Source organism: Centropristis striata, chromosome 24 (genome assembly GCF_030273125.1).
Source record: "Centropristis striata isolate RG_2023a ecotype Rhode Island chromosome 24, C.striata_1.0, whole genome shotgun sequence".
NCBI lineage: Eukaryota > Metazoa > Chordata > Actinopteri > Perciformes > Serranidae > Centropristis > Centropristis striata.
Genome location: NC_081540.1, coordinates 9,298,899 through 9,324,804, shown reverse-complemented (window position 1 = coordinate 9,324,804; position 25,906 = coordinate 9,298,899). Strand labels below are relative to the sequence as shown.

At 38.0% G+C, this 25,906-nt stretch overlaps 1 protein-coding gene across 1 annotated transcript in view; it reads right to left on the bottom strand.

Annotated features, from left to right (window-relative positions):
* Positions 1 to 7,297: 7,297 nt before the first annotated feature.
* col5a2b (collagen, type V, alpha 2b) overlaps positions 7,298 to 25,906 on the bottom strand; it is a 35,524-nt gene continuing 16,915 nt past the window's right edge. Inside the window, exons 5-54 of the mRNA XM_059328332.1 lie at positions 25,536 to 25,568; positions 24,743 to 24,796; positions 24,475 to 24,567; positions 24,286 to 24,360; positions 24,127 to 24,171; positions 23,938 to 23,991; positions 23,759 to 23,835; positions 23,587 to 23,640; positions 23,396 to 23,423; positions 23,214 to 23,267; positions 22,491 to 22,535; positions 22,346 to 22,399; positions 22,213 to 22,257; positions 22,058 to 22,111; positions 21,542 to 21,640; positions 21,180 to 21,224; positions 20,966 to 21,064; positions 20,807 to 20,860; positions 20,607 to 20,714; positions 20,436 to 20,489; positions 20,237 to 20,335; positions 19,161 to 19,214; positions 18,742 to 18,840; positions 18,589 to 18,642; positions 18,432 to 18,485; positions 18,288 to 18,341; positions 17,820 to 17,873; positions 17,652 to 17,696; positions 17,415 to 17,513; positions 17,201 to 17,308; positions 16,884 to 16,937; positions 16,695 to 16,748; positions 16,074 to 16,127; positions 15,864 to 15,917; positions 15,670 to 15,777; positions 15,482 to 15,535; positions 15,174 to 15,227; positions 14,704 to 14,865; positions 14,056 to 14,163; positions 13,833 to 13,940; positions 13,031 to 13,084; positions 12,727 to 12,834; positions 12,536 to 12,589; positions 12,310 to 12,417; positions 11,699 to 11,752; positions 11,501 to 11,608; positions 10,363 to 10,723; positions 10,085 to 10,275; positions 8,612 to 8,854; positions 7,298 to 8,181 (exon numbers count right to left, since the gene is read on the bottom strand). Of these exons, the coding sequence (XP_059184315.1) occupies positions 8,035 to 8,181; positions 8,612 to 8,854; positions 10,085 to 10,275; positions 10,363 to 10,723; positions 11,501 to 11,608; positions 11,699 to 11,752; positions 12,310 to 12,417; positions 12,536 to 12,589; positions 12,727 to 12,834; positions 13,031 to 13,084; positions 13,833 to 13,940; positions 14,056 to 14,163; positions 14,704 to 14,865; positions 15,174 to 15,227; positions 15,482 to 15,535; positions 15,670 to 15,777; positions 15,864 to 15,917; positions 16,074 to 16,127; positions 16,695 to 16,748; positions 16,884 to 16,937; positions 17,201 to 17,308; positions 17,415 to 17,513; positions 17,652 to 17,696; positions 17,820 to 17,873; positions 18,288 to 18,341; positions 18,432 to 18,485; positions 18,589 to 18,642; positions 18,742 to 18,840; positions 19,161 to 19,214; positions 20,237 to 20,335; positions 20,436 to 20,489; positions 20,607 to 20,714; positions 20,807 to 20,860; positions 20,966 to 21,064; positions 21,180 to 21,224; positions 21,542 to 21,640; positions 22,058 to 22,111; positions 22,213 to 22,257; positions 22,346 to 22,399; positions 22,491 to 22,535; positions 23,214 to 23,267; positions 23,396 to 23,423; positions 23,587 to 23,640; positions 23,759 to 23,835; positions 23,938 to 23,991; positions 24,127 to 24,171; positions 24,286 to 24,360; positions 24,475 to 24,567; positions 24,743 to 24,796; positions 25,536 to 25,568 (4,182 nt within the window). The 3' untranslated portion in view covers positions 7,298 to 8,034. The remainder of the gene's footprint in view (positions 8,182 to 8,611; positions 8,855 to 10,084; positions 10,276 to 10,362; positions 10,724 to 11,500; positions 11,609 to 11,698; positions 11,753 to 12,309; positions 12,418 to 12,535; positions 12,590 to 12,726; positions 12,835 to 13,030; positions 13,085 to 13,832; positions 13,941 to 14,055; positions 14,164 to 14,703; positions 14,866 to 15,173; positions 15,228 to 15,481; positions 15,536 to 15,669; positions 15,778 to 15,863; positions 15,918 to 16,073; positions 16,128 to 16,694; positions 16,749 to 16,883; positions 16,938 to 17,200; positions 17,309 to 17,414; positions 17,514 to 17,651; positions 17,697 to 17,819; positions 17,874 to 18,287; positions 18,342 to 18,431; positions 18,486 to 18,588; positions 18,643 to 18,741; positions 18,841 to 19,160; positions 19,215 to 20,236; positions 20,336 to 20,435; positions 20,490 to 20,606; positions 20,715 to 20,806; positions 20,861 to 20,965; positions 21,065 to 21,179; positions 21,225 to 21,541; positions 21,641 to 22,057; positions 22,112 to 22,212; positions 22,258 to 22,345; positions 22,400 to 22,490; positions 22,536 to 23,213; positions 23,268 to 23,395; positions 23,424 to 23,586; positions 23,641 to 23,758; positions 23,836 to 23,937; positions 23,992 to 24,126; positions 24,172 to 24,285; positions 24,361 to 24,474; positions 24,568 to 24,742; positions 24,797 to 25,535; positions 25,569 to 25,906) is intronic.

Here is a 25,906-nt window from a genome sequence, read left to right as displayed (position 1 = left end):
AGAAGTTGCAGAAAACAATCACATAAATCTGCTTCAAATTGTGGCGGTTACATTTAACTTTAATTCGACTGACGCACTAATCTGGAGTAATATCCCCAGAGCGAGGAACACCATAAGGAATTTATGTAACACACAGTGACTCAATATTGCATTTGACATCAGTAAATTCCTGGGAAACTTGTCAACACCAGAAACAAATACACTGCTGGAATTTAGTAGGAACGTTGACTTAATTGGTACAAGCAAGACATTACAGAAAGTGCTGCAGAGAAATACTTGTGGTCTAGTGTGAAAAATCTGCATTTTAAAGTGGAACAGTTAAAGAGACAGATAGTAAAAAAACAGCAGGTAGAAGTCTCAAAACACTAATGACACTATAAAGGTGCAAACTAACATCTGTCGATAGAAGTTAAGGACATGACAATAATGATATAACATAAAACAATTTCCTCATGACACACCTTGAATGATAGAAATGGTTAAAGAAAATAAAACATAAATGAATAAGTTTGGGGAAATAAATAGGACACAAACAGCAAAGGAAAATAATGTATAAATAAGTAAATGCATGAATAAATAAATAAATAAAATAAAAAACAACTAAATACATTGAAAAATGCATTCAAAATGAATTTTAAAAATTATTTTTTTTACCAAATACATTAAAAATAAATTAAGAATAAATAAATACATTTAAAAATGCATTTAAAATGAAAATTTTAAATTAATACAAATTTAGGAAATACATAAAAATAAATTAAGAATAAATAAATACATTTAAAAATGCAGTTCAATATATAAGAAATAAGAAATGAATGCTTGAAAAATTCAAAATTATATAAATACATACATACATAATATAATAATGGGGAAAATATAAAAGTAAAGTAATGTAAAGTAAATAGGAGAATTAATACAAAAGTTAAATTAAAATGTGTCATAATTTAAAGTTATGTTAGGAATGCAAAGTGTAAAAAGGATGAAGTTATTAAATCTGGGGGAAAAAAGTGCAGTAACAAGATAAAATACTTTGCAATATATATTTTTTCAGTTGACATGACTGATTAACTTCTTCTTTTCTTTTGAAGGAAATGACTCAAACTAACAGCAATTGGCTACAGCCTCTTCCAGTAACTGCTCTTTACTGCTAACCCACACTGTCTGCAGATTAATCTGGTAAAACCACACTCACAAACAATGTTCTGCCATGCACACACACAAACACACATACCATACACACATCTGGCTCATTGCATGAGCTGACCACTTGTGCATGGGGATGTCTCACTCTTGAGAACAATGGAATGAGTTCTTGGCTGCGTTCGAGGGTGTGGAGGGCGTACAGTACAGGGGTTGGGGTGAGCAATGTGGCCCGACTGTATGGATGTGACCCGGGTCTGGGTGGGACCGCAGGAAGTCTGCCTCTTGCTGCACGGCCCTTTCAGACCGTTGCTGCGGGGTCATGAATTATCTAAGCAGCTCATCGCTGAGTGATGTCAACACTTGGTCCTCTGGTAGCGTCGCTGCTTTGGAGTTTCTAGAGGGACGTCATGATCAAAAGTGTGAATACATCATGTAGAGAGTTCATTTCCAGGGGCAGGGGGGTGTAGTACTCATACTACTTTTTTTTTTCGACGGATAGAAAAGCCTGCCTTTTTTTTTTTTTTTTTATAATTTCAGTTAGTTAATACGGTTTGAATTTCTCATGTTGTAGCATTTTCATGCTTTTAGGTTGCATCACATTTCCAGATCTCAGCAATTCACTTCTTTGGTTTGACTATAGGAGCAATAAATGGCTAAGCAAAAAAAAAATCTAGTTTCAAAAAACCATGATAATCATTGATAGAGCTGAATGTATCCCTTGGTTAACATGAAATCTGGTGTGTTCTGTTCATTAAGTGCAAGTATGAAACAGATATGAAAAGAGAGGCCAATTTAGTGTCATGCACATTTTGCACATTCACTTAATTTAAAAAAATAATAATAATAACTTTAACTTTCCATATATATCCTGTTCTACCAACCAATGCAAAAGTGCCTTAAACCTGCATTCGTTACATACGCCAGCAGGGGGCGACTACAAAAATAAGTAAATTTTGTTTTCACTTGATTACCTCAGTAGACATTTTCCTAAAGCCTTGATTGTCTCAATGCTTGTTGACATATTGACTTGTTCAGTAAACCCTGATGTTTATTTAGTAAATTCCAAGGCCGGTTCGGAGCCGGTGCCTCATCTTCAACCTCTTTGATTACCTAAGAAACTGATTCTCGGGCAGGAAAACTGGTTCCAGAGCGGTACTGACTCTTACTGCATCGTACCTCCCCACGAACCACTTATCGTGACCAACAAGACCAACTAAAATGTATATCACATGTATTTTTTAAAAATTTGTTTAACTGCAGTGGGATTGATATGGGTTCACGTAAGCAGCTAGAAGGCTATAGCACTAGCGAGCTATTGTTAGCGGATAACAAAGTCTAACATTAACATCCTATGTTCAGTGTTAATAAGAGACTTCAGCTTGTTCAAAATTCTGCAGTTCGGCTACTAGCCTGAACCAAGAAGGGAGAACATATTAGTCAAGCTTTAGCTGCACATATAATTGACTTTAAGGTACTTCTCCTTATATACAAAGCTATTAATGGGCAAGGATCCCGAGCTACATTGCTAGCTGCCTTTTTAGCTACATGCCCTCCAGAACACTGAGATCATCTACTGGTTTATTGGAGGTTCCCAGAACATTTAAATAGCTTTGCACTTGCTGTCTACTGCACGTTTTAAAACTTTTTATGCTACCTTTACACTTTTATATTTAAAAAATATATTTATATACATTTTTTAACTACATGTTATAAGTCGAATGCTTTAATATGTTTAATATGTTCGTTTTATGTCTGTTCAATGTGAAGCACTTTGTGCCTATGTGAAGCACTTTGTTCTGCATTAGATAAAGTTTATTATTATTATTATTATTTCGAGTAAAATAGATGTGAAAGCTGACTCCAGGAACCAACAAACTGCCTGAAAAGTTGGACCAGAACTAAAAAGTCTGAAAGACAGGTATAAAGGTGACATCAATTATTGGTGGGAAACATACAGAACAATGATGATTATTGGCTTCACTTTTTTTCTGTTTTTAATTTTTTAGCAGCAGAACATCTAAGACATCCCGCCCTTTAAACGTCAGACATTTGGAATCAAAAACATCTCAAACAATAAGATTATTACAGTTTTAAAGAGCTCAGTTCCTACAGCCCAGGGCGACGGGCCAGTATCCACTTGTACGAGGCGCGCCACCGCTCTCGTCTTCAGTATCATCCTGCCAACAGGAACTCCCTCGCTCCTCTCCCAGTTTCCTGCCATTGTTCTCTCCCCCTGCCACCAGGCACATGCTCCTCCCAGGATCTGGGAAAAGGTGGGATGTTAAAGCGGCCCATTTCCGTTCTGATCAGCTTCGACCCCAGCTGGTGGAGGAGGGGTGTGTGTAAGCATGTGTGTGTGTGTGTGTGTGAGAGACATCACCCATATGAATTTCAACTCACTTTTGTGTGAATTAATTAAATATTATGTGGGAGAATCCAACAATCACCATTAGAATTTCAGTCTGAAAATCAAAAGTTGTACAAATATATTCACACGCCAAAAAAATGTATCTTATTTTTCAGAGCATGTGTAGTAGGATTATTAACTGTGTAAATGTATTTTCTTGTTAGGCTATTGAGCTTTTGAGCTACCAATAAGGGATACCTTTTAACCCCTGGTAGGAGGCCCCGGGGAAGACCCAGAACACGTGGAGGGATTATATCTCTCTCCTGGCCTGGGAACGCCTCGGAGTCCCCCAGGAGGAGCTGGACGTTGTGGCTGGGGAGAGGGACGTCTGGAATGCCCTGCTTATCCTGCTGCCCTCGCGACCCGGCCCCGGATAAGCGGACGAGAATGGATAGATGGATGAACTTCTATAGGGCGCCACAGGAATGAGTTCTTAAACCCAGAAATACGTTAGCATTTTAGCGCCATGGGGTCTATCATCTCAAACTCGATGAGGATGTTGATGGTTTTTTAGTTAGATTGTGATTACGTTAGCAAATACCTTTACAATTTCAATTTTGTTTTACATGTCCTTAAAAAGGCGAATGCTAACAAGTGGCTAAATGAGACTACAGTGGTTATCAGGGATATTAAACATCATCAGGCTGGACATGGACAGCAACTCTCTCACAAGGCCACATAACAGCCTCTAGTCGTGTTTTTCAGTGCTCTTGCAAACTCTTGTAGATTGTAAATAAATAATTTGTAAGGCTACTTATTTGCTAGCTTGTCAAAACTGCTGGTAGGTTGTCTGAGATAGATGGATGGATGGATGGATGGTTGGTTGGACGGACGGACAGACGGATGGATAGGAACTTTATTAATCTGGGCCTGTCTGAAGTTCTAAGTTCTCGATAGCATACTGTTAGCTTCTTACTTTCGTCAGCTGCAAACATAATAAAAGTGGTGTTCATCTGTGAAGATTATCTTCATGACCATGTTTGCCACAGAGCTTAATTTCTGCAATGATGCAAAATCCAATGCAAAAATCCCATAGGCTAATTGTCAAGAGACCACATGGTGATGCTACTTCTGGGTTGGCCTACAGAAAATGTAATTTGGTTTGCTCTCTTCACTTTTTAATGAACAAAAAAGTGCATAATATTGAGAACCACCAAATTGTTATTGCTAAGAATGATGAACTGAAAACACACTGTGGAATGGTAAAAAAAAAAAAAAAAAAAAAAAAGGGAAAGCATGCACAACACCCCAAAACAAGTTCACAGCTCTATAAATTCCATGAATATGCATTGCATATTGCCATGGAAACAAGTTGTCAAACGGTAGGCACTCACTTAAGCATAACCTGCTTTAATGTCTACTTTACTCTAAATGGAACCTGCATTTACAAAATAAACATCATGCTGTATTGAGGAATACTTGAAACCTATGATTGAGAGCATAGACTCATTAGGAAAATATTTACTGAGGTAATAAATCAAGTGAGAAGTGGGGTCATTTTCTTATAGACATCTATACAACTGGCCATTAGAAATAAAGCAGGTTTAAGACACTTCTACTCACTTTTCAGGCCTGGAGGTGTGCATTTAAAATGGCTATTAAAGTCAAAATGTTGTAGTTAAATAAAGAAAATGGTCAAAATGTTCCATCTAGAAATACTAGAACTAGATTGAAATCTGTACAATAAAGAGATCAGGCCTGTGATAGGCTACTGTACAGTGTGTCTGACAACACGCTCCCACAATAACGAGGCAATATTCATCACTTTTATGGCAGAAAAAAAAACGTATTACTTTCCCTTGTTTGTTTTTTCAGCCCTTTGTTTTCCCCACAATTGTGTTTCCCACAATAACGAGGCAACATTTATCACTTTTATGGCAGAAAAAAACCTGTTTTCTCAGGCCTATGTTTTCATGCCACTGAGAATAATTTAGGCCAACAGTTTGATGCTTTCTCATGATCCTTTCCCAGTGTTCTTTAAGTGTTTTTCGAGGGGCGTCAGTGAGGTGGGGTTGGAGGGTGCACAGGAAGGAAAAGGAGTAGCTGGGAAATCTCATCGAGGCTCCTCGGCGAACAAGAGACACCCTAGTCAGGATCTGGGCGTCGCTGCCAAGTCATCTCAGGGGTCGCAGACTGCAGCGCTCCACGTTTGGGTGAAAGGAGGTACAAACATATCACGTGGACCACTGACTTTTGAGCATAAAAGCAAGCCACACTGTAAAAAATGTTTGTCGAAATAACAGTAAAACACTGTCAATTTGCATCAGAAATAGGTCGTAAAATTAAACATTGTACATCACCGTAGCAGATACTTTTAATTACTGTCAATCAAAGAATAGTAAAAGACTTTAAATTATACCGCCATAAACTGTAGAAAACACACAGTTTTGCTGTAAAAATATACATTTTTCATGTAAAGTTAATGGAGAAATACCACGATGACACAATTATCCTAAAAGTAATGGGATTATTCAGTATAAATGACAGTTTTTGCTGATATTTACATTAACATACGCTCACTGTATTTTTTACGGTGATGTTCTGGCAACCACAGCTGCCGGTATTTTACCGTAAATTAAACAGATTTTTTTTTTACAGTGCAGCAGGAGGGGATGAAAAGAAAATTACCTTGACAAACTTGTAAAACTTGATTTCATGTATTTTTGCCTGGAAGTGAAGCAGTAAACAGGAAAAATGTGCTTAATGCAACACTGAAATCAGCCCTGCACCATCAAGCTCACAGCTCAAATTCCTTCACTTCTACCTGCTCTGCTCTGCTCTGTTTAAATTTTCCATGCCCGAAATGAAAATAGCAGCCCCGGCTAAAAATGACCACCTCGACAGATGTGGAGCGAGCCCGGGAAGCTGCAGGAAACGGTGAGAGTGTCACGTCTTTCAGCGAGCGCAGAGAAGAAAGGTCGACCCAGAAACATGTGCTGCCTGAACTTTGGCTCTCTTTCTTCCTGTAAGGACGCCTTCTTTTTCTCTCTCTGCCTGGCTTCGTTCTTTGTTCATCTCATTTGATCACACACCCATAAGATACCGGTCAGGACACGCTTTCATGCTGAAATTGGGCATTTTTGTTGCTTTTCTTAACATCTAATGTGGCTTGTTATATTTTGAAATAAAAGCACTAATGCAGGGTGGATAGAGCATAAATGTCAACGTCTGAAATGTAAGTTGACATAGCCATTTGTACAGATTTATCATGAGAAACAGGATTATTAGTATTTAAATGCCACAGCCATGTTGATTTCTCTTTGTTAAATCCAGCCAGTGAAGAACTTTTTTACCTTGATAACTGTAAAGAAAAGCATTGTCTCCCTCTAGTGGCGAGTTGGTTTATTTTCTGTCGTCTCATTTTTTTAACTCGAGTTGAGGGAGAAAAATAACTAGGGATATTTTTGGCTTTGTCAAAGCTCCAACAATGCATCTATAATAAACTGTTCAGACAAATACAGACAGACTCTTAACACAAATGTCGAATTCAAACCCATTAAAACAAGAATTTTATCCCAGACTGTGAAAAAAAAATCCAACTAGCATTTAATATACAGAAAATACTATTTTAGTTTGCCTCACTTAAAGTAGAAAGTATGAAAAAAAATCACTGACATATCCCAGACTGTGACAAAAAGCCCTTTAGATTTTAAAATACAAATAATAAATCAGTTTTTATGTTGTTTTATTCATAACAGTGGCATTTAAGTAATCAAACTGGCATTTAAAGATCTGAGGTGGAAAATAATATATTTTATGGCAGTTTTTGATAAGAACAGCAGCTTGTTAAAGTCAGGCCCAAAGGTCAAAACTTAACAATTCTTAAAGGAGATCCGAATGTTTATTCAACATTCCTTGCTTTGGTTTTTTCCCGGGGAAGAGCAGAGTCATTCCAAAGAAGACATTTATTCCACATCCATAGTCAACAACAAACAAATCATTTGCAATTTACAGCCATATGTTGCATTTACAGTTGAAGATTTAAAAAGGAGATAAAAAGTTTTTTTTCTGTTTAAAGAGTAAATGAGTTCCTGCACAGAACTTAATAATTTAGGTTCAAGCATGATTTTCATTTTTTATTCCATTAAAATTAAGAACTACAGTCATAGTTATATTAGCTCTCGCCCTCTCAGGCCTCTGGATGTACATTTACTGGAAAACAGTTCTTATGCAATCTGCTCTCAGACGCCATCACTTTAATATTTTTGCTGTTTTTCCAGCTTATGCAACTTTACAACACATCTTAACTATGTTGTTTTACATAAGTTTAGCACCTTATTTTTTTCCTCCCACATGCATTTCCCTGCAGAGTACTGGTGCTCCAGACTGTAACTTTATTAACAAGGAGAAATGCAGCCGTGTGTAGAAGAATCTAACCTTCATCCACTTGTACGCTCACAGAAAGAGGAGTCCATATACTATAAATACTGGTGATGATGTTACTCCTCTAAGAAAAGGGCCATTTCTGTCCATCTTGTGTAGTTTTATAAGAAGCACACGGGGCCGATGTCCAGGCCGAACTCCTGATCCGGCTTTCCAATATCCATGGGGGCCACATCCACCACGGGCAGCCTGGCTGGAGTCTGAGTCCTGTACTCAAACACTGCCTTGCCCCACTGTCCGTTAGATTTCTAAGTGTAAAAAACAAAAAATACAGAGCTTTTTTAAGCTATGGGGACAATTTATTGAATATCTTGAAAGTCACCGATCAAGATGTTGAACACTTGAAAAGGACAATGAAGTGTATAAAGAAAATGTAATATTCAACACAGCAGCTACATAGGAAATACAGGGTTGTAATTTTTATTATTACTATTATTATTTTTGTATCTATTGGTTTTTTGTTTTACTTTGTTTTGTTCTTTGTATAGTGGTAATTTGTCTTGTCTGTTTTGTTTTGTTTTTATCTAAGAATGTGGGCATGTAAACCCTCAATAATGTATGTGTGTAAAAAGTCAATTATTTCTTGTTTTTTCAAAGTGTAAAAAACAAGAAATAAATCAGGTTAAGTGTCTTCCAGTTGGTCTTTGTTGTTGTTCAGGTAGTTGCGTAATGACTCACCGTGCAGCCGTCCTCGATGACGGTGTATCGGAGGCGGTTGGTGCCCTGCGCTCTGAGCTCCTGGCCGTTGGAGCCTCGGAGGACCAGAGCTTTCTTCATGTTGGTGTTTTTCTCGTCTTTATAAGCCACGCTGTTCCTGCAGTGGTAGGTGATGGTCTGGTGCGACTCTTTGGACAAAAGCTGCAGCAGCTTCATCTGAACTGCTACGGCGTTGGGCTGCTCCTCCGCGTTTCCGTAGCGTAACTGAAATTAGACATCGATATGATATTAGACTTCAGACTTCGATGCGTTTATATTTTTACACTCTGAACCCTCAGGGTGTGTTTTGCACTTATTATATACACTACTGGTCAAAAGTTTTAGAACACCCCAATTTTTCCATTTTTTATTGAAATTCAAGCAGTTCAAGTCAAATGAACAGCTTGAAATGGTACAGAGGTAAGTGGTGAACTGCCAGAGGTAAATAAAAAAAGGTAAGGTTAACCAAAACTGAAAAATAATGTACATTTCAGAATTATACAAGTAGGCCTTTTTTCAGGGAACAAGAAGTGGGTTAACAACTTAACTCTATGGAGTCTCGGGCTATTTTGTCCATTTTTTAATTCTGTGTATGTCTTTGTAAGTCATTTTGTGTCTTTTTTTGGTCATTTTGTGTCTTTTTTTAGTCATCGTGTCTTTTTTTAGTCCTTTAGTCCAACATAAAATGTGATTTTGAATCTTTTTTTTACTTTCAAAACACTATCATGCTTAATAAAGAATTTTAAATGTTGTAAGTAGAGTCTAGAATAGACTGAGACATTAAACTGCATCATTTTCAATTAAAATCTGGAAAAGTTGGTGTGTTCTAAAACTTTTGACCAGTAGTGTATTACTTACTGTGGCCTTGTATTTCACTGGAATATATAAAATATATATATGAAAAATGGGAACAACTCAAAAATGTAATTTGTGCAGAATAACAGTTATGACATAAATGATGAAAAACGCATATTGAATTTCTCTGATACATTATTTTCTTACATTGGAATAAATGGGGTTTAGACATACAACACACAGGTGTCACGAATACTGCTATGAAAAAATGGTTCTCCACATACTGTACATATTAAACTAACAACCTCTACTTACACCCTCTCCTGTCCTCTCCTCTCTGCTCTGTGTAAACAGCCTGAAGTTCTGTCTGATTTTCAATATTTGTCACATGACCCTTCGTCTTAGCTGATTTTGACAGAAATATTAAAATTTTAAGCTTCGTTTTGGATACTTTTCCTAACAGAAACACTCATAGCCTATGATCCATTCATTGACATTCGGAAAATTCAAATTTCAATGATAATGCCTGTTTTTACATTTTCTACGATAAACTGTGTATTTTTGGTGATCTCTTAAAGAAAATGTGTCAATCCTGCCGGCAGGACGTTGGAGTTCAAACCAAACCCAATAAAGATTTGAAAGGATGTCTTAAATTCTTACTCTGGTTCCACTGTTCATGTCGACTACAAACCAGATGGGTTTGTTGGCACTGGGACTGGATTTGGTCCACCAGGCTTTGCCGGGGAAGTTGGCTGGATTGGCGGAGATGCAGGTTTCACCACTTTCCATATTGCAGAAGACTCTGATGGCATCTTTGGTGCTTCCTTGGTTTGGATCAATCCAGTACTCGCCTGTATTAAATGCAGAGACTTCAGGTTTGTGTACATATGGTCTAACAAGCAGAAAACAGTAGAAAAAGAAGAAAACAGGCCCCTCACCGCTCTGTTTCTGAGGGTAGCACTGCTTGATGTCCTGGCAGGTCTTTGCAGGGTTCATCTTGGTGCCGTCTGGGCTGCGGAGGTTCTGCAGGTGTCCGCTGAGGGTCTTCAGCGTAGCGTGGACTCCGGTGTCTGCACGCAGGACGGCCGACTTCTTATTGGGAAGAGCTTCATCTCTGTTGATCTCAGGAAGGAGAGGAGGAGGATCAGCGGCCACGTCGTCCTCAACGAACTCCACAGCTTCTGGCACGCCGCCCTTCCCGTCATAGTCGTAAAGGCCATCGAAGAGATCTTCCATAGCTGCAGTGGGAGGTCCGGGGGAGCCTGGAGGGCCGGCTGGTCCATCATCACCAGGTGGACCCTGATGGAGAGAAGATCAATGTGAAGCTGTGTTGTGGGAAATCAGTTGGACAATGTAAAATAAAGTGATTTTGATGAAATACTGCTATTTTAAACTTAGATTTGGTTCTTTTTTGAAGCAGTAGTTCTTAACATGTTATGTTCAAGAACAGTACAGGCCAAAAGTTTGGACACACCTTCTCATTCAATGCGTTCCCTTTATTTTCATGACTATTGACATTTAAATTCATCAAAACTATTAATGAACACATGTGGAATTATGTACTTAACAAAAAAGTGTGAAATAACTGAAAACATGTCTTATATTCTAGTAAGCAAAGGGTGGCTACTTTGAGGAATCTAAAATACAAGACATGTTTTCAGTTATTTCACACTTTTTTTGTTAAGTACATAATTCCATATGTGTTCATTCATAGTTTTGATGCCTTCAGTGAGAATCTACAATGTAAATAGTCATGAAAATAAAGAAAAATGCATTGAATGAGAAGGTGTGTGTCCAAACTTTTGGCCTGTACTGTACAATCAGAAATTTTTAAATTTCATGACATGTTCTGTTGTTACAGCTATAGTGTAATTTTGAAAATTTGAAGAGTAAAGATGGGGTTCAGAGGTTTAAGTAGTATGAAAATGTTGTTTCAGGTCAGGTGAAAGTGTTGTGAAATGTATATTTTGGTCAGTTTTACTAATCAAAAAAATATTAAGGTTACGGTACTTCCCTCAGGATAGCACCGTTAAGCTGAGTATTTGAATAAAAAAGTTGAATGCGATCTTGAGTCACCTGTGCCCCGATGTCTCCACTGGAGCCTCTGCTTCCAGGAGCACCCATGGGTCCAGGATGACCGATGTTTCCTTCCTTTCCTGGAGGACCCAACACTCCTGGGGGACCCTATAGAATAAAAGTGCAAGTTATTTATTAATTCATTGTATAATATGGCAGAGGTGCACTAAGAGTGATTTTAAATTGAACAGCACTCACCCTTGACCCGGCTGGTCCAACGATACCGGTAGTTCCTGGCTCTCCTGTGGCGCCCTGAAAGACACAAATATCACATTTTCATCGTCTGATACCTTTAGTGTCGTTGTGGGTCAGTACACTGAACTATGATTCCATGCACACTGACTTTAAACCAATATTCCTGTTTGATAGGGATCATGAAAACAGCATATTCCATTTGGATATTCCGAATTATGCCATATTACAAATGATGTGCCAATATTCTGGTAATAGGAGTATATTTTGGACTTACACAGCACATTCAGAATATGGATCGCAATAAGAGTCTTCAATGCATTTTTATATCAACAGATTTTTGCATCCGTGCAATAGTTCAACATTTGTTCTTTCAAGGAATGAAACACAACTTCCCTCTTTTCAAGAATTAAAGAGGGTGTTCCCACTGTTGAACAAGTCTGTCACCAGTGGAAAACTTCCACTGGTGACACAAAAAAAATAGGAAAAGTGGGTCCAGCTGTTCTACTTGTCCTTATATGACGTGATAAACAACATGTCAGGGCGTTAACCTGTCAATGCAGCAGGGATCTTTCCATTAATTTGAATGTGCATGACTGCACTTCAATTTTGCTTACAGTTGTTCCTGGCAAACCATGGAGTCCAGTGAATCCTCTGTGTCCTTTCTGTCCCCTCTCTCCTTGTTCTCCAACCGCTCCTTTCTCTCCCTGTGGTCCTTGAGGGCCCTGAAGTTAGACACAGAATAAAACTTAAGCATGTCATTGGAAAACACAATATTTTACACTGATTTCACGTTATTACTCTTGGTTTTCAACGATGTTAAAATCCTCATTTCATGCTTACCACTTTCCCTCTTACTCCAGGTGGTCCTTGGGGTCCAGATGCGCCTCTGCCACCCTAAACCCAAAACAAGCAAAGAGACATGACGGGGCCATCTTTGCCGTTTTAAAAGGCTTGACAGAGTTATTGATATGTGATTGACAGATGAAGAGTAATAATTTTAAATGAGCTGGATTTCTGTTTGTGAAACTCACGTTGTCGCCTTTTTGTCCTGGACCGCCCGTCTTTCCAACAGGACCCTCAGTTCCTGGAGACCCAGCAGCACCAGGCAGACCCTCGTGACCAGTGTTACCCCTGTCTCCCTGGAAATATACACCAGAGGTTCATTGAATACCTTTAAACCTTCCTGTTGTCCTCAAGTCAAATTTGACCCTTTTCAAATGCTTTTATATCAGACACTTGTGTGTCTTTTATCTAACGGATAAATTCCATAAAGAAGTGTTAAACTTGTGGGAATACACACACACACACACACACACACATTGTTTTTATTCTTACCCTTTCCCCTACAAGACCGTCCTTCCCAGGAGGCCCCTCTGCTCCAGCGAGACCCTGAAAAAACACAGATAATGACATGAGAAACTTCAAAGAGATCTGAAGTACAGACTTTTTCAGAAGCTGAGTCATCAACCAAAAACTCATTTGACAGTTTTCCACATCGTCTGAGGTCGACTGCATTATAGGCACATTTTAATTACTTATTTCTATGGATAAAGTAAATAATTTGTATTTAAAATAAATGTGCAATGTTATATTATTATCTCATGTCAAAATATCACATGAAATATTTAAAACTTTTACTCTGGAAAGAACCGTATATTGGAGAAATTGCTTTCTTTTAATGGCACAACCAGATCATTAAACACATTGTGTACGTATTTTGTATTGTATTGACAAAATTATTGATTAAAAAAAAGACAAAATAAGGGGTCAGTCTAGAGAAGTTTGTTCAGTTTATTAGCTTCAGTAGTTCTTTATAAAAATCTGATATTGTTTTTTAAAACATCCCTTTATTTATTGATATAACCATTCATGAATAAACTGTTTTTAAAGGTTTCTTCAGGCTATTTATTGTCATTTTTACCATTCAGTGGTTTCCCACATTCACATCATCCATCCATTAGCATGGACAGAAAGAATATCCCATGACCAACTTTTTTATTTTTTATTGTTAATGATGTATGGTTGCATTTAGAAAACAAATCCACCATTAAATCTGTTTTTATTTGTGTGTTTGAAACATATTTGGGATCTTATCGTGTATAAAAGCTGTATAGTAACTGAAAAGGACTGGACAAACCTCCGGGCCGGCGTCTCCTCTTGGTCCGGTGGCTCCTGGGAAACCGACTCCACCCGATGGCCCGACACCTCCCCGAACTCCAGCAGCTCCGGCTTTTCCAGGTGGACCCTGAGGAACATAATAGATACAACTTTTAAATAACGAATCAATGTCTAAATAATGAGAATCTTAAAGCCAGTAGGGAAAAAAATAAACAGCAAACAGTGTGAGGAGGAATACGTACAGCTGGACCTGGCAGTCCCAGCATGCCCGCTTCTCCTCTGAGTCCGGGCTGACCCACGACTCCTCGCTGTCCTGAGGCGCCAGCAGGTCCTGGAGGCCCATCAGGCCCCTGACAGAGACACACAACAACAGACAAGCAATTTAAACAACTTTTATTTGCATATAGCTGCTGCACTCAAAAAAATAACTCATTGGATGAACTCAATTCAATTGTGGGCAGAATTTCCATCCAACAAATATTTGTAGCCCAAACTCAAAACAAGTGCATCGATGCAATATAATGTATTTGAGTTAATGTAGCTCACTTTTTTTTACAGTTGGTCGAACTCAAATTAAAAACATGTATGTATTGTATTTAAATTGAGTTACCTCAACTCATTTATGTCAAGGAGAGCTAAAATAAAGAAATTGTGTTTGTTCAACCTAAAAACATAGAATTGGAAAACTGAAAGTCATTCTTTTTGGGTTGAAGGGAAGGACAGGGGAGTAGATTAATACATTTTAGGTTACACTTCTTAAACTACTTTTGATTTGATTTTAATTGATATATTTTCATTAGACAAACAATACATTAATGTGTCACATCTAAGAAGGGCTTGAATATTTTTTTTGAGTGTGGAACCCGTGAAAAAGAAGATGATCATCTTACCGGAGGGCCGTCCTCTCCGGAGTCTCCCTTCTCTCCGCCGCTGCCTGCTGGTCCTGGAGGTCCTCTCTCTCCTTGACGTCCCGGAGCTCCGTTCTCTCCGATAATACCGGGAGCTCCGGACTTTCCAGGTTCACCTATAGGCCCGTCGGCTCCAACAGAACCCTGAAACACACGCACCATCATCCCTTGATCAAATTTTACAAATAACAATGTGACTTAATGAATCCACCTCAGTTATGAGACTGAAACACAACAAGAAATTTCATTAATATTATGCAGATTGGTCAAATTTGACAACAAATTTGGTGCATTTTCATTTTTTCACGTTGTTTTATAAAAAAAATTATCATTTAAAACTTATTCATGCTACAGCTGTATTTTTCTTTAATTTTTTTTTTAACATAAATATTGATGTTAAGTATTGAAGCTGTTAGGCAATTTAAGTTTAATAATGCAACAAATTAACTCACAAGAGAGCCGACTGGTCCAACTCCTCCAGGCAACCCGGGGAAACCAGGAGAACCCTGTGGGAAGAAAACAGTTAAAATAAGTTGCAACAAAATAAATAAAAAAAATAAATAAAAAAAAGACAGATAAATTAAAAAAAATTACCGAAAAAAACATACAATTAACTAAATACATTAAACGAAGTAAATAAATAATACAAAAAATAATGAAGAATTTTGACACTCTGAACTAAACTTTTAAACAAAAAAAGATGACGGAATTTATTTGCCAGAAATGATTTGAACATGTAAAAATATGGAGTATAACTCACCGTAGCACCCTGTGTTCCTCTGCCACCTTTCAGTCCAGTCACACCAACCGGACCCTAAAAACACACACACACACACACACACACACACACACACACACACACACACACACACACACACATCAGTGTAAATACATTGTAATCAACTCGTTTTTTGGATCTGTTTATCACACTGTAGTTGCAGCGTTTACCTGTCCTCCTGATTTCCCAGCCATGCCCTGTGGTCCAGGTAGTCCTCCCTCTCCCTTCAGGCCTGGCTCACCTACTTCACCTTTGACCCCAGGCTGACCATCAGGACCCTGCGGCAGAAACAGGAAATGAATCAAGGCTTTTTATGTATTGGTATGTTCTGGACATGACTGCACTGCTTTGGTGGAAAACTTACAGAAGTACCGGGGAAGCCGACAGCTCCGATTGGACCATTTTCACCAGAAGAACCCTGTTAACGTCATCACACACACACACACACACACACACACACACACACACACACACACACACACACACACTTCATCAAAATAAATACATGTAAAGCCATATGAAGGAAATTTCTCCTCAATTTAATGCGAGTTGTAAAATAAAATGATTCACTGACGGGGATTCCTCTTGTGCCTCGACGTCCAGTTGGTCCTTGTGGGCCGGTTTCACCCTTTAATAAAAGGAACAATCCAGTCAAATAAGGTATTTAGGATATATTTACATGTGAAAAAATTATCATAAGTAATTTGACAGATTTCAGATTTAATTTTATTATTCTAAAAAGACAGCGTTATGTAAATGAGCACTGCATGTGTGGTTTTATACGCTGAACTGCTATTTTTTTTTATTACTGCTTTCCCTTTCCTTTATTTATTGTATTTATTTTTTTATTTAAATCCCCATAAGGTACTGTATTATAGCAGTAGCTATTCTTGCTGTGGTCCATATTTTTATTTTTAACAACACTGACTGATAAGAATCAATGCATAACATCATCATCAAGACACATAAAGTCAACTAGGAGCTTGTCTAATACATAAAATAGCTCTAAAATTATTATAATTATAATATTAACTATACATGTTAATTTAGGTCTTGACATCTACTCAATTTTACTCAAATATTGTCAATTTTGTGTCATTTTTGTGGCATATTTTTTAATCTTGAATCTAGAAATGTAATAATTTGGCTAATTATGCAAAATTTTCCATGCAATTTATTTTGTTTTTCGACTCACCTTCTCTCCATTGGGTCCACCAGAGCCAACGGGTCCAACAGGACCAGGAAGCCCCTTTTAATAAAATTACAAAGTAAATTAGAATGTCATCTTACACAAAATAATTCTCAACTGTAACAGTTTGTAACAGTTTATATGTTTTTATTCTCAGTCTAGTTTGTGTCCTGACATCATGTTGTGGTGACTCACCCGGGCACCGTCAGCTCCAGCTTTACCCTCGGCTCCCGCCTCTCCGACGGAGCCCTGTTAGAAGAAATCAGCATTATCACTTTAGAATACAAAGGAAACTGCATTTCCCAGAATCTAACTTTGACTCGTTAGCGTTCACAGCTCACTGTGGTAGCCTACGACACTGATTTTTGAGGTAGCCTACGACACTGATTTTTGAGTGGGTGTTTCCATGTGAAGAACTCAGAGGAGAACAAATCTGGAGACAGCCTTTAAATATGTCAAGTACTGATATCAAGCCCTATCGGAGCTATGGATCTCTCTCTTCTTTAACTTACTGCATCTCCTTTTGGCCCTGAAGGTCCGGATATGCCTCTCTCTCCTGGCATCCCCATAAGTCCTGGACCTCCTGGCTCTCCACCAGCCCCCTTTGGACCAAGGCTACCCTAAAATGCACAAAGAAGAACCACAGGGAAAACTTATTGTTAACAGGGTTTACAGTAAATTAAAAATGTATGGATGTAGGGTCTTTGGTTCTTTGAGGTTTTATACCTTTGGTCCATCTGGTCCTGGTGCACCTGGACTACCTTTAGGTCCTGGCAGCCCGTTGGGGCCGATTTCACCTCTCTCTCCTGGAGGGCCTCTTTCTCCCTGCAAGGACAGCCAGGGGATAAAGTCATGCAGTAGTTATCTCAGGCACTGAGTGAGAAATGCAGCTGAACCGTTAATAACTGACACTAAATAAAAGCTACACCTTTTAATCAGGTGTGAGAACAGTAATGGACTTACTCTTGGACCTGTACCTCCACCAGCACCAGCCTCTCCAGCAAGACCCTGAAAAAATACACATTATGATTGAAAAATTATAAAAAACAAAACAAAAACCGAATCAAAATGAATTAAAGGACTAAAAATAATCTTGACTAAAGTCTTTATAGTAAACATTTTTTGTCATACCTCAACACCTGGTTTTCCTGACTCTCCAGGAGGTCCTGGCATTCCTGGCAAACCCTGGAAAAAACAAGAACATTTGTGTTTAATGCTAATAACAATAATGAAGTAGAAAGTTTTTAAGGTATAAATAAGAGAAATGATAATCCCTTTCTCAGCAAAGAAAAAAAAAGAACTTAATTAATCAAAGATTAAGCTTTACATGTCGCATAAAAAATGTCAATACAAAACACAAATACAAACCAACCTGAATGTAATTATTTAAAAAAGGATTCAAATGGGTTGAACGTGTATAATAAACTAAGAAATGTAACTTTTAAATTGTTCAATGAAAACTCATAAATCAGAAGAAAAAAAGCTACACCCACCATCTTTTTACATGACAAAAAACAATTGAAATCTACAATATCTGATGGCGAATAATACTATACTGAAATAAATTCATGTTTCTATAATAATGGGGTGCCTATGTACCTGGAAACCGTGCAGTCCCTGTGGTCCCTGTTCTCCTCTCTTTCCTGCAGGACCCTGCAGCAATGCAAAGAAAATAATTAAATATACAATTAAACATCATGTTTTCAAATCACTTATAATAAGATTGTCTCAACAGATGCTTACAGCTGGACCAGTTGAACCAGCAGCGCCTTCCTCTCCGTCTTTTCCATTCACTCCCTAGAAGACAGATACAATATCGATCAGTATATTTACAGGTATATTAATGAATGAATGAATGAATGAATTTAGAATATATATTAGAAAAATAAAAATAACTTGCCCTTTGGCCTGGAGCTCCGGCGCTTCCAGCCTCCCCAATCTTCCCAGCATCACCCTAAGAGTCATCAAAAAACAACAGAAGTCATCATTTGATACCACACAAATCACCTGATGACATAAATTTTAGTGATACAGGTAGTGTACATATACTTACAGCGAAGCCTTTTGGTCCTGGCAGACCCATTTGTCCAGTCGGCCCTCGGCCCCCGGTAGAACCAGCAGGACCTGGTTTGCCATCGTCACCTCCTGAGCCCTGGAAAGGCAGAAAGAAATGGAAATGCATGCATGCTTGTACTCTGTGCTCTAGGTGTGCATCATTTCTTATTTTATTATTTAAGTATATGGTGAAAGCATAAGCCGTATAAAAGAAGTGGACTTTTCCTTCATTCTGAAAAGGAAAGTCAATGCGCAAGTGTCTTAAACCAGCATTCTTTCGAATGGCCAGCAGGGGGCGACTCCACTGGTTGCAAAAAGAACCAATAGGTGATGTCACAATTACAGTTATGTCCTCTTCTTTAATACAGCCTGTGAGTGAAAATGTGATGTGTGATGTAAATATAAAGTTCAGCGTACCATTGGTCCTTGCTTTCCCTCTGAACCCTGGGCACCAATCAGTCCTGTGAGACCCTGTGAAATCATACACACCGTTACAGAACAACCTGACATACCTATACATTCTATTTCTTTTGTTATTAAACTTTTTATTTGCAGAAAAAACAAAACAGCACATACATGTTGCTGTTCATTTTGTAAACATATCAAGTCTTTTCATCAAAACATAAAAAGAAAGAAAATGGTTTAAAAACAAAAAGAAAATAAAGAGAAGGAAAAACTTTAAAAAAAAATTAAATTAAAAATCACATTATTTTTCTTAAAGATATTTTTTAGTAATTTTGATGGAGAAAAGTATACCTCTTATTTCAATGTATTTCATGTAGATTTCATGTAGATTTAAAGTAGATCGAGCCTTTTTAATCAAGTTATTTCTTTTTTTTAATCTTTAAGGTAAATCTTGAAATAACAAAGCTGCCCTTTCTGTTTGTAAATCAGAAGACTGTTACATCTGTAACCACGCACAACAGTGATGTCATAGTGTACAGACATACCAACGAGTTCACTTCTAAATCACTGGAGCGTTTTTTAACTGTGTTTTAACAAAATTTGTTGTTTTTTTAAACTTAAGCAGGCTGTTGTTCACTTTGTGTAATAAAAATGTATTAGTCCCTTTGAATGAATCATGCCTTTTATAATTAACCAGTGAACAGAAAAGTGAACCTCGGGGTAGGGGTGAATTATGGGAAATATAGTCGTTACTGGAAGTCCAGTTCTTCTATTAATAAATTATCTAACTAATGTGTTGGTAATTGATTTCCAATAGTAAATATACATAAAACCAGCATATTTGGCCTCTTCCATGTTGATAAGAGTATGGAATACTTAAAAAATCTCCCTTTATCATGCATTTTGAACAGATAAGACAGTCATGCGATTAATCGCAATTACGTTTTTATAATTGACTGACAGCCCTACTGAAAAGATAAACCAGTCCTGCAAGAAAATACAAGATTTTCTGCTGGTTTAAAGACACATGACTGTATAAAGTCCAATAGACAGACAATAAATGGCAACATCTAATATGTCTTATTTACCCGAGCTCCTGTTAATCCCGGCTCTCCATTGCGTCCTGGATCTCCATCTAAACCTTTGGCGCCGAGCGAGCCTGGCACTCCTCTTTCTCCCTGGGCTCCCTGTTTGTTTCACAAACACAGAAACACGTCATGGTTTAGAATGATCTGAATTAACAACAAATTATGCCATTATATACATTTTCAGGTGGAGTTAACTCACCTTTTGGCCTGGTAAACCGTCGGCACCGGGGAAACCTCGGTTTCCTGGAGATCCCTAGAACAAACAAACCAATTGTTTCTGAATTCAAAAAAACATTTTCTGCATCATGAAACCTATTCTCTGCTTAAGGCAAGTATGTTTTTTTAAAAGATAAAGTAATAGTTGACTCACTGTCTCTCCTGTAGGTCCTTGAGGCCCGATGGATCCAGCATCACCTCGGGGTCCACGCTTCCCGTCCTCTCCCATTGGGCCCAATGGACCGGGAACACCATGGTCACCCTAAACCAAGAACCAACAATCAATATTCAGTCAATGCATCTTCTCCAATCAGCTTTTATGATCTTTATTTTAGGATGGTAAATGGGGCTTACTCTTTCTCCCTTGGATCCAGCTTCTCCTTTGAATCCGGGCACTCCGACTTCGCCCTGAAAAAGACGATCAGATAACCTTGAGGTAGAACTTTTTGATAATTTGAGCCAAAAACAAAGCTAGAACGGAGACAGAGTCCTGCTCCAGGTCTAGTTAGTTACCAGTTGGCCCTTTGGACCTGGTGCTCCTGTGGTTCCTTGGGGGCCAGGGGGACCAGGTGGGCCCAAAGGCCCTGATGGACCCTGAACACCTGCTATACCCTGAAAAGATTTATTAAAAACAATAATTAACAAAAGATTTACAGACAAAGATGTGCTGAAAATTGGTTTACAGCTTTCAAAACATTCCCTACATGGCTTATCCTGTTATACTTACCGATTGGCCGCGGGCACCTGGAGTGCCATCTGGTCCTTCAGCACCCTGTTAAAACAAAATATTCACTTATTATGAACTAAAATCACATTCAGAAAGTGAGACCTCCATCTAGGCCATGGCCTATCTCACAGTCGACAACTCAAGTGAACAATAATTGGTGTATAGGCCTTGTTTTTTGCAGTTTCAAGAAAAATAGGCCAGTAGTATATGTATTATACTACTATACAATAATATTACGTAATGTGTAATATAAGAATAAATTAATAATAATCATTAGAATTCTTGCACAAGGTGAAATGCTGTGTCCTATTTTTGGAGCATGTGGCAAAAACAAAAGACAGAATGATGGAATGATAACCAACCTGCTGTCCTGTTGGTCCAGCTGGTCCTACATGTCCACCGTCCCCTCTGGGACCCTGCTGTCCTTGACTTCCTCTGACCCCTGTTGGTCCTGCTTCACCCTGCACCAGAGGACAGATTCAGGTTAAATCCAAGGACTTTTAAAAGAGGTCAAGGTCTTTCATGGGAATTTAAGAGCTCAGATTTTAGCTGTAGTTTAAGTTTAGATCAAGTTTAAGATTAAGATTCCCTTATTGGTCCCACAATGGGGTATTCAACTCTGCATTTAAACCATCCTTTTTTACACACCAGTGAACACACCACTGGGGTTAGGTGTGGAAAAACAAAGGATTCATTTCACAGTCACAGTATTTGTTTTGACAATCCAGTTCTGCCAATATTTAATATTTTCTCCTGGAGAGTTTAATATTTGTCTGTCAGCTAAAAGAGATACAAACGATAAGAAGATAAAAATGTATTCATGTTAAATCTTCAATTCCTACAGCCGGGCTACCATATATGACACAAAACTGTCTCACCTTCATTCCTGGGCTACCGGGAAATCCTGGAACGCCGAGGAGTCCCATTGGACCCTGCAGTGGAAAGGAAATTGGGTCTCATATTCAAAGCAACATTTTCAGGAAATACAGTTTTCTGTATTATCTCTAAAAATTATGCAGAGTGACGTCCTTACCAGAGGGCCGGGTTTGCCAACATCGCCAGGTGTACCACGTTTTCCCTAAAAGAGAAAATAAATGTCTTTGTCTTGCAACATCAGTTTACATTTTTCACTTTTACAAACTAATAAGATGTTTAGATTTTCTCACCACAGGACCAGTTGGTCCAGCTCTGCCTCTCTCTCCCTGCATGCCAGCTGGTCCCTGAAACAAAAGAATGGTTCAGCATCTCTATGAATGACACCTGACTCTGTCAGAAATGCTCTGGTGATGAGTTGTTGTATGTGTTGTGTACCTGTTGGCCTGGAGCACCCATTCCTCCTGGAGTGCCAGATTTACCCTTTAAAACACAAAGACACAAATCATTTTTTTAAAGATGTTCTTCTCAGGCTAAACAATGGCAGATGTACTTTTTTATAATCATCTTAATAAATCAATAACATGATGAGTTGTCACTCTGAGAACCACAAGTTGAGGACGAGAAAAGTTTCAACTTTAAACATTAAAATGACTTTTGACAACAATTAAAAACAGTCATTAATGAGAGTTTTTCCAAATCATTCTGAGACATACGTCCTTGAATCTTTAATATATTCTTAAGGTAATGGTTGGCTGGTTGAAATTCAGGTCCTACATAATTAAACCGAGATTTCTGGCTTGGTCTGTGATTTTTAACATTGCTGATTTGACTCAATCGTTCCTCTTTGGATCCAAAAACTAAAACCTCAGTTTTATTTTTGTTTATGTGAAGACATCTCTGGCACATTTCGGTTTTGGATCATAGTCACCTGATGACATGGATGTGTACATGTGCACATTGTCTGCGTAAGTATGCTAATCAATTTTTTCTCTCCATAATTTCAGGCAGTGGAAGCATGTCAATGTTGAACAGAGGAGGTTCCAGGATGGAGCCTTGTGGAACTCCACATTTTGTTTTTGTCCGCTCAGATGTACATATCCACAAAGTACACACCGAGTCCTTTCAGTAGGATTCAAATGTGACATTAGAAATTCATACCTTGGTTCCAACTGCTCCAGACTCGCCTTTTGGCCCAAAAAGGCCAGCATGTCCCTGTTGGAGAGATTCAAATTCACAAACGGGTAGAATGAATGTTGCTTTGTATTACTTAATCAGGGAGGTTGCTTTACTTGGTAACAGCAAACTGTTTTGTACCTTTTGACCTTTCAGTCCTGGATGACCTGGAAGTCCTGGGAATCCTCGTGCACCCTGCATCGAAACAAATAACTCTTATTGTACATATGTTACACTGTATTACACAACAAAGTGTATGTACAAGCAAATACATGTCCTGCGTTTGACCAGGGCTTAATTGTGGTACGATGTTATGATTAATGATATATTTTATTAATGCAATTTTGGTTTGAGTTACCGCAGATCCTGGGAATCCTGGTTCTCCTGCAGCACCTGAAGGTCCAGGTTCTCCCTGAGCAGGAAAAATGAAATAATTAAAAAAAAAAAACATATCAAAACAGATAAATAATTACTGATAAACGAGCAGTTTATTCTGCATTTATAAGAAGATGCATGCATGTTCAACTCACATCCGGTCCAGTTTTTCCTGGAGGCCCATCTGGTCCTCGATGACCCGGCTCACCCTGTGAACAGACACAACAGTCACCTAAAATTTCAAAATTCAGCTAATTTAAACTTCTCAGTTTTGAAAACAAGTTTCAATGGCTCCCAGACAATTGATATGGATATGGGCATCAAATATTCCTACCATTTGTCCTGGATCTCCAGCCTCTCCTGGAATTCCCTGAATTCCTGGAGGACCCTAAATAGAGGAGATAATAACAGTCATGTTTGAAACAAGTAAATGTATAGTGTTCCTACTTCTTATCTTATAACGGCAGGTAAAGATAAAACCAAAATTTAGTCTTAAAATCTTTGTGAAGAAGCCAAAACTCACTTGTTGTCCAGGCGATCCTGGAAGTCCTCGTGATCCTGCTTCACCCTGAAATAGCAACATTTCAAATATTGTGGTTTAAATGGTACATAACTTCCAACCTTTCTCAAGTGTGAAACACACCATTTTAAATTTTTTTCTTAAATAGCTGGCATCACTCACCCTTGATCCTGATATCATCCCAGCCAGACTAGACTTCTCTCCGAAACCTGAAGCCATCTGTGACACTAGTTGTCCCTTTTTTGGGAAGAAAATTATTTCAGATTAATGTTCAAACCACTGGAGATAGAGTAATGGTTTTCTTCTCTGTCAAGCATGTACATTTCTTAACAAAGTCTCAGACCAACTCACCCCGGGGAGGGAGGGATGGCCTGGGGGTCCTGGCTCTCCTGGATTTCCTGGCACACCTGGCTCTCCATCAATTCCTGCAGGCCCCACATATCCCTAAAGAGTGTTTGGGGGAAATATCATGCATGACAACTTGTTTCTAAACTCAGTAATGAACATGTAAAGTGAATCTGCCTACTAATATGTTTTTAAAGGAAATTTAGCAAAATTCACCTTGCATTGTTGGCTCATTAACAGATATAAAGCGTCAAAAATACTCATTGAGACTTACCCGTCTGCCTTTAAAGCCTCTTGGTCCAGTTTGTCCCTGAGCTCCAGGAGGACCCTGAACCATAAACACAAGAGATACATATCATTTTACAATTTTACAGTCATCATCATCAAGGTGAGACACTACAAGCAGCAATGTAATATTTTCATTCAGTCAATATTGAGAGTTTGGACTATTTTGCTTCTATAACTCGTTTTCTTTGAAAAGTTAAAAGAAAGCACCCAAAGACACATTTCTAACCAGTAGATTTATCCTAAATGCATCAAATATAAAATATATATAAAAAAATATAAAATAATGCCTCACTGCCATATATAAACGTAAAAAAGCTGAAAACTTGTAAAAAATAAAATAATGTCCTTTATTAAAGTAATCAACTGGGGAAGTTTCATGGTGATATCTGTCAGTTAGAACTTTTATTCTAGTCACCTGAAGTGTCTATCCAAAAGGCTATTGCTGTTCAAATGTGCTTTACTACTTTAGCATCATGACATACTAACATAATTTAAAAATAAAAATTAAAAAAAAGCCCATTAACCTTTGCACAAAATATTGTAAAGACCATTAAATTTTTTAGCATTACTTCAGTCTTTCAGTTTCCAGGTGAACACTATTATGACACTCTGGTGCCCTCTAGTGTCACAATTAGTGCATCGAGATTATTGTGAGGAAGATCATTCTAAAAAGGCTCCTGCCATCTGATCTAATTCATTTCCTTAACCTCATATTTTTCTATGATGCACATTGTAAACACAAAAAACAAAAGATGTAGTAAAAGCATGAAAAAACCCACCTGTGGTCCTGAAGGTCCAGGGAGCCCCACCACCTGAAAGGAAAAAAAAATGTTAAGAAAACACACTCAACCCTTTTTTTTCACATCATGAATTTTCTTGGGGCAAAAATCATGTGAAAACTTTTATTAATTCCAAGCCCCACATAAGTTAATTAGATATTAATTTTTGATTAAAATGTTATTATTTTTGTCATCCTTAATATGCGTTTTCTAAGAATCTCCAATTGCTTATTTTTCACTGGATTTGGTTTACATTTGTATAGATCCATAATATATTTCAGTATGTATTCATTTTCAGTAATCAAATTAATAAAAAAATGTAAGAAACGTCCTGGGAGAGTTGATATGGATTATTTTTATTTTTTTTATTG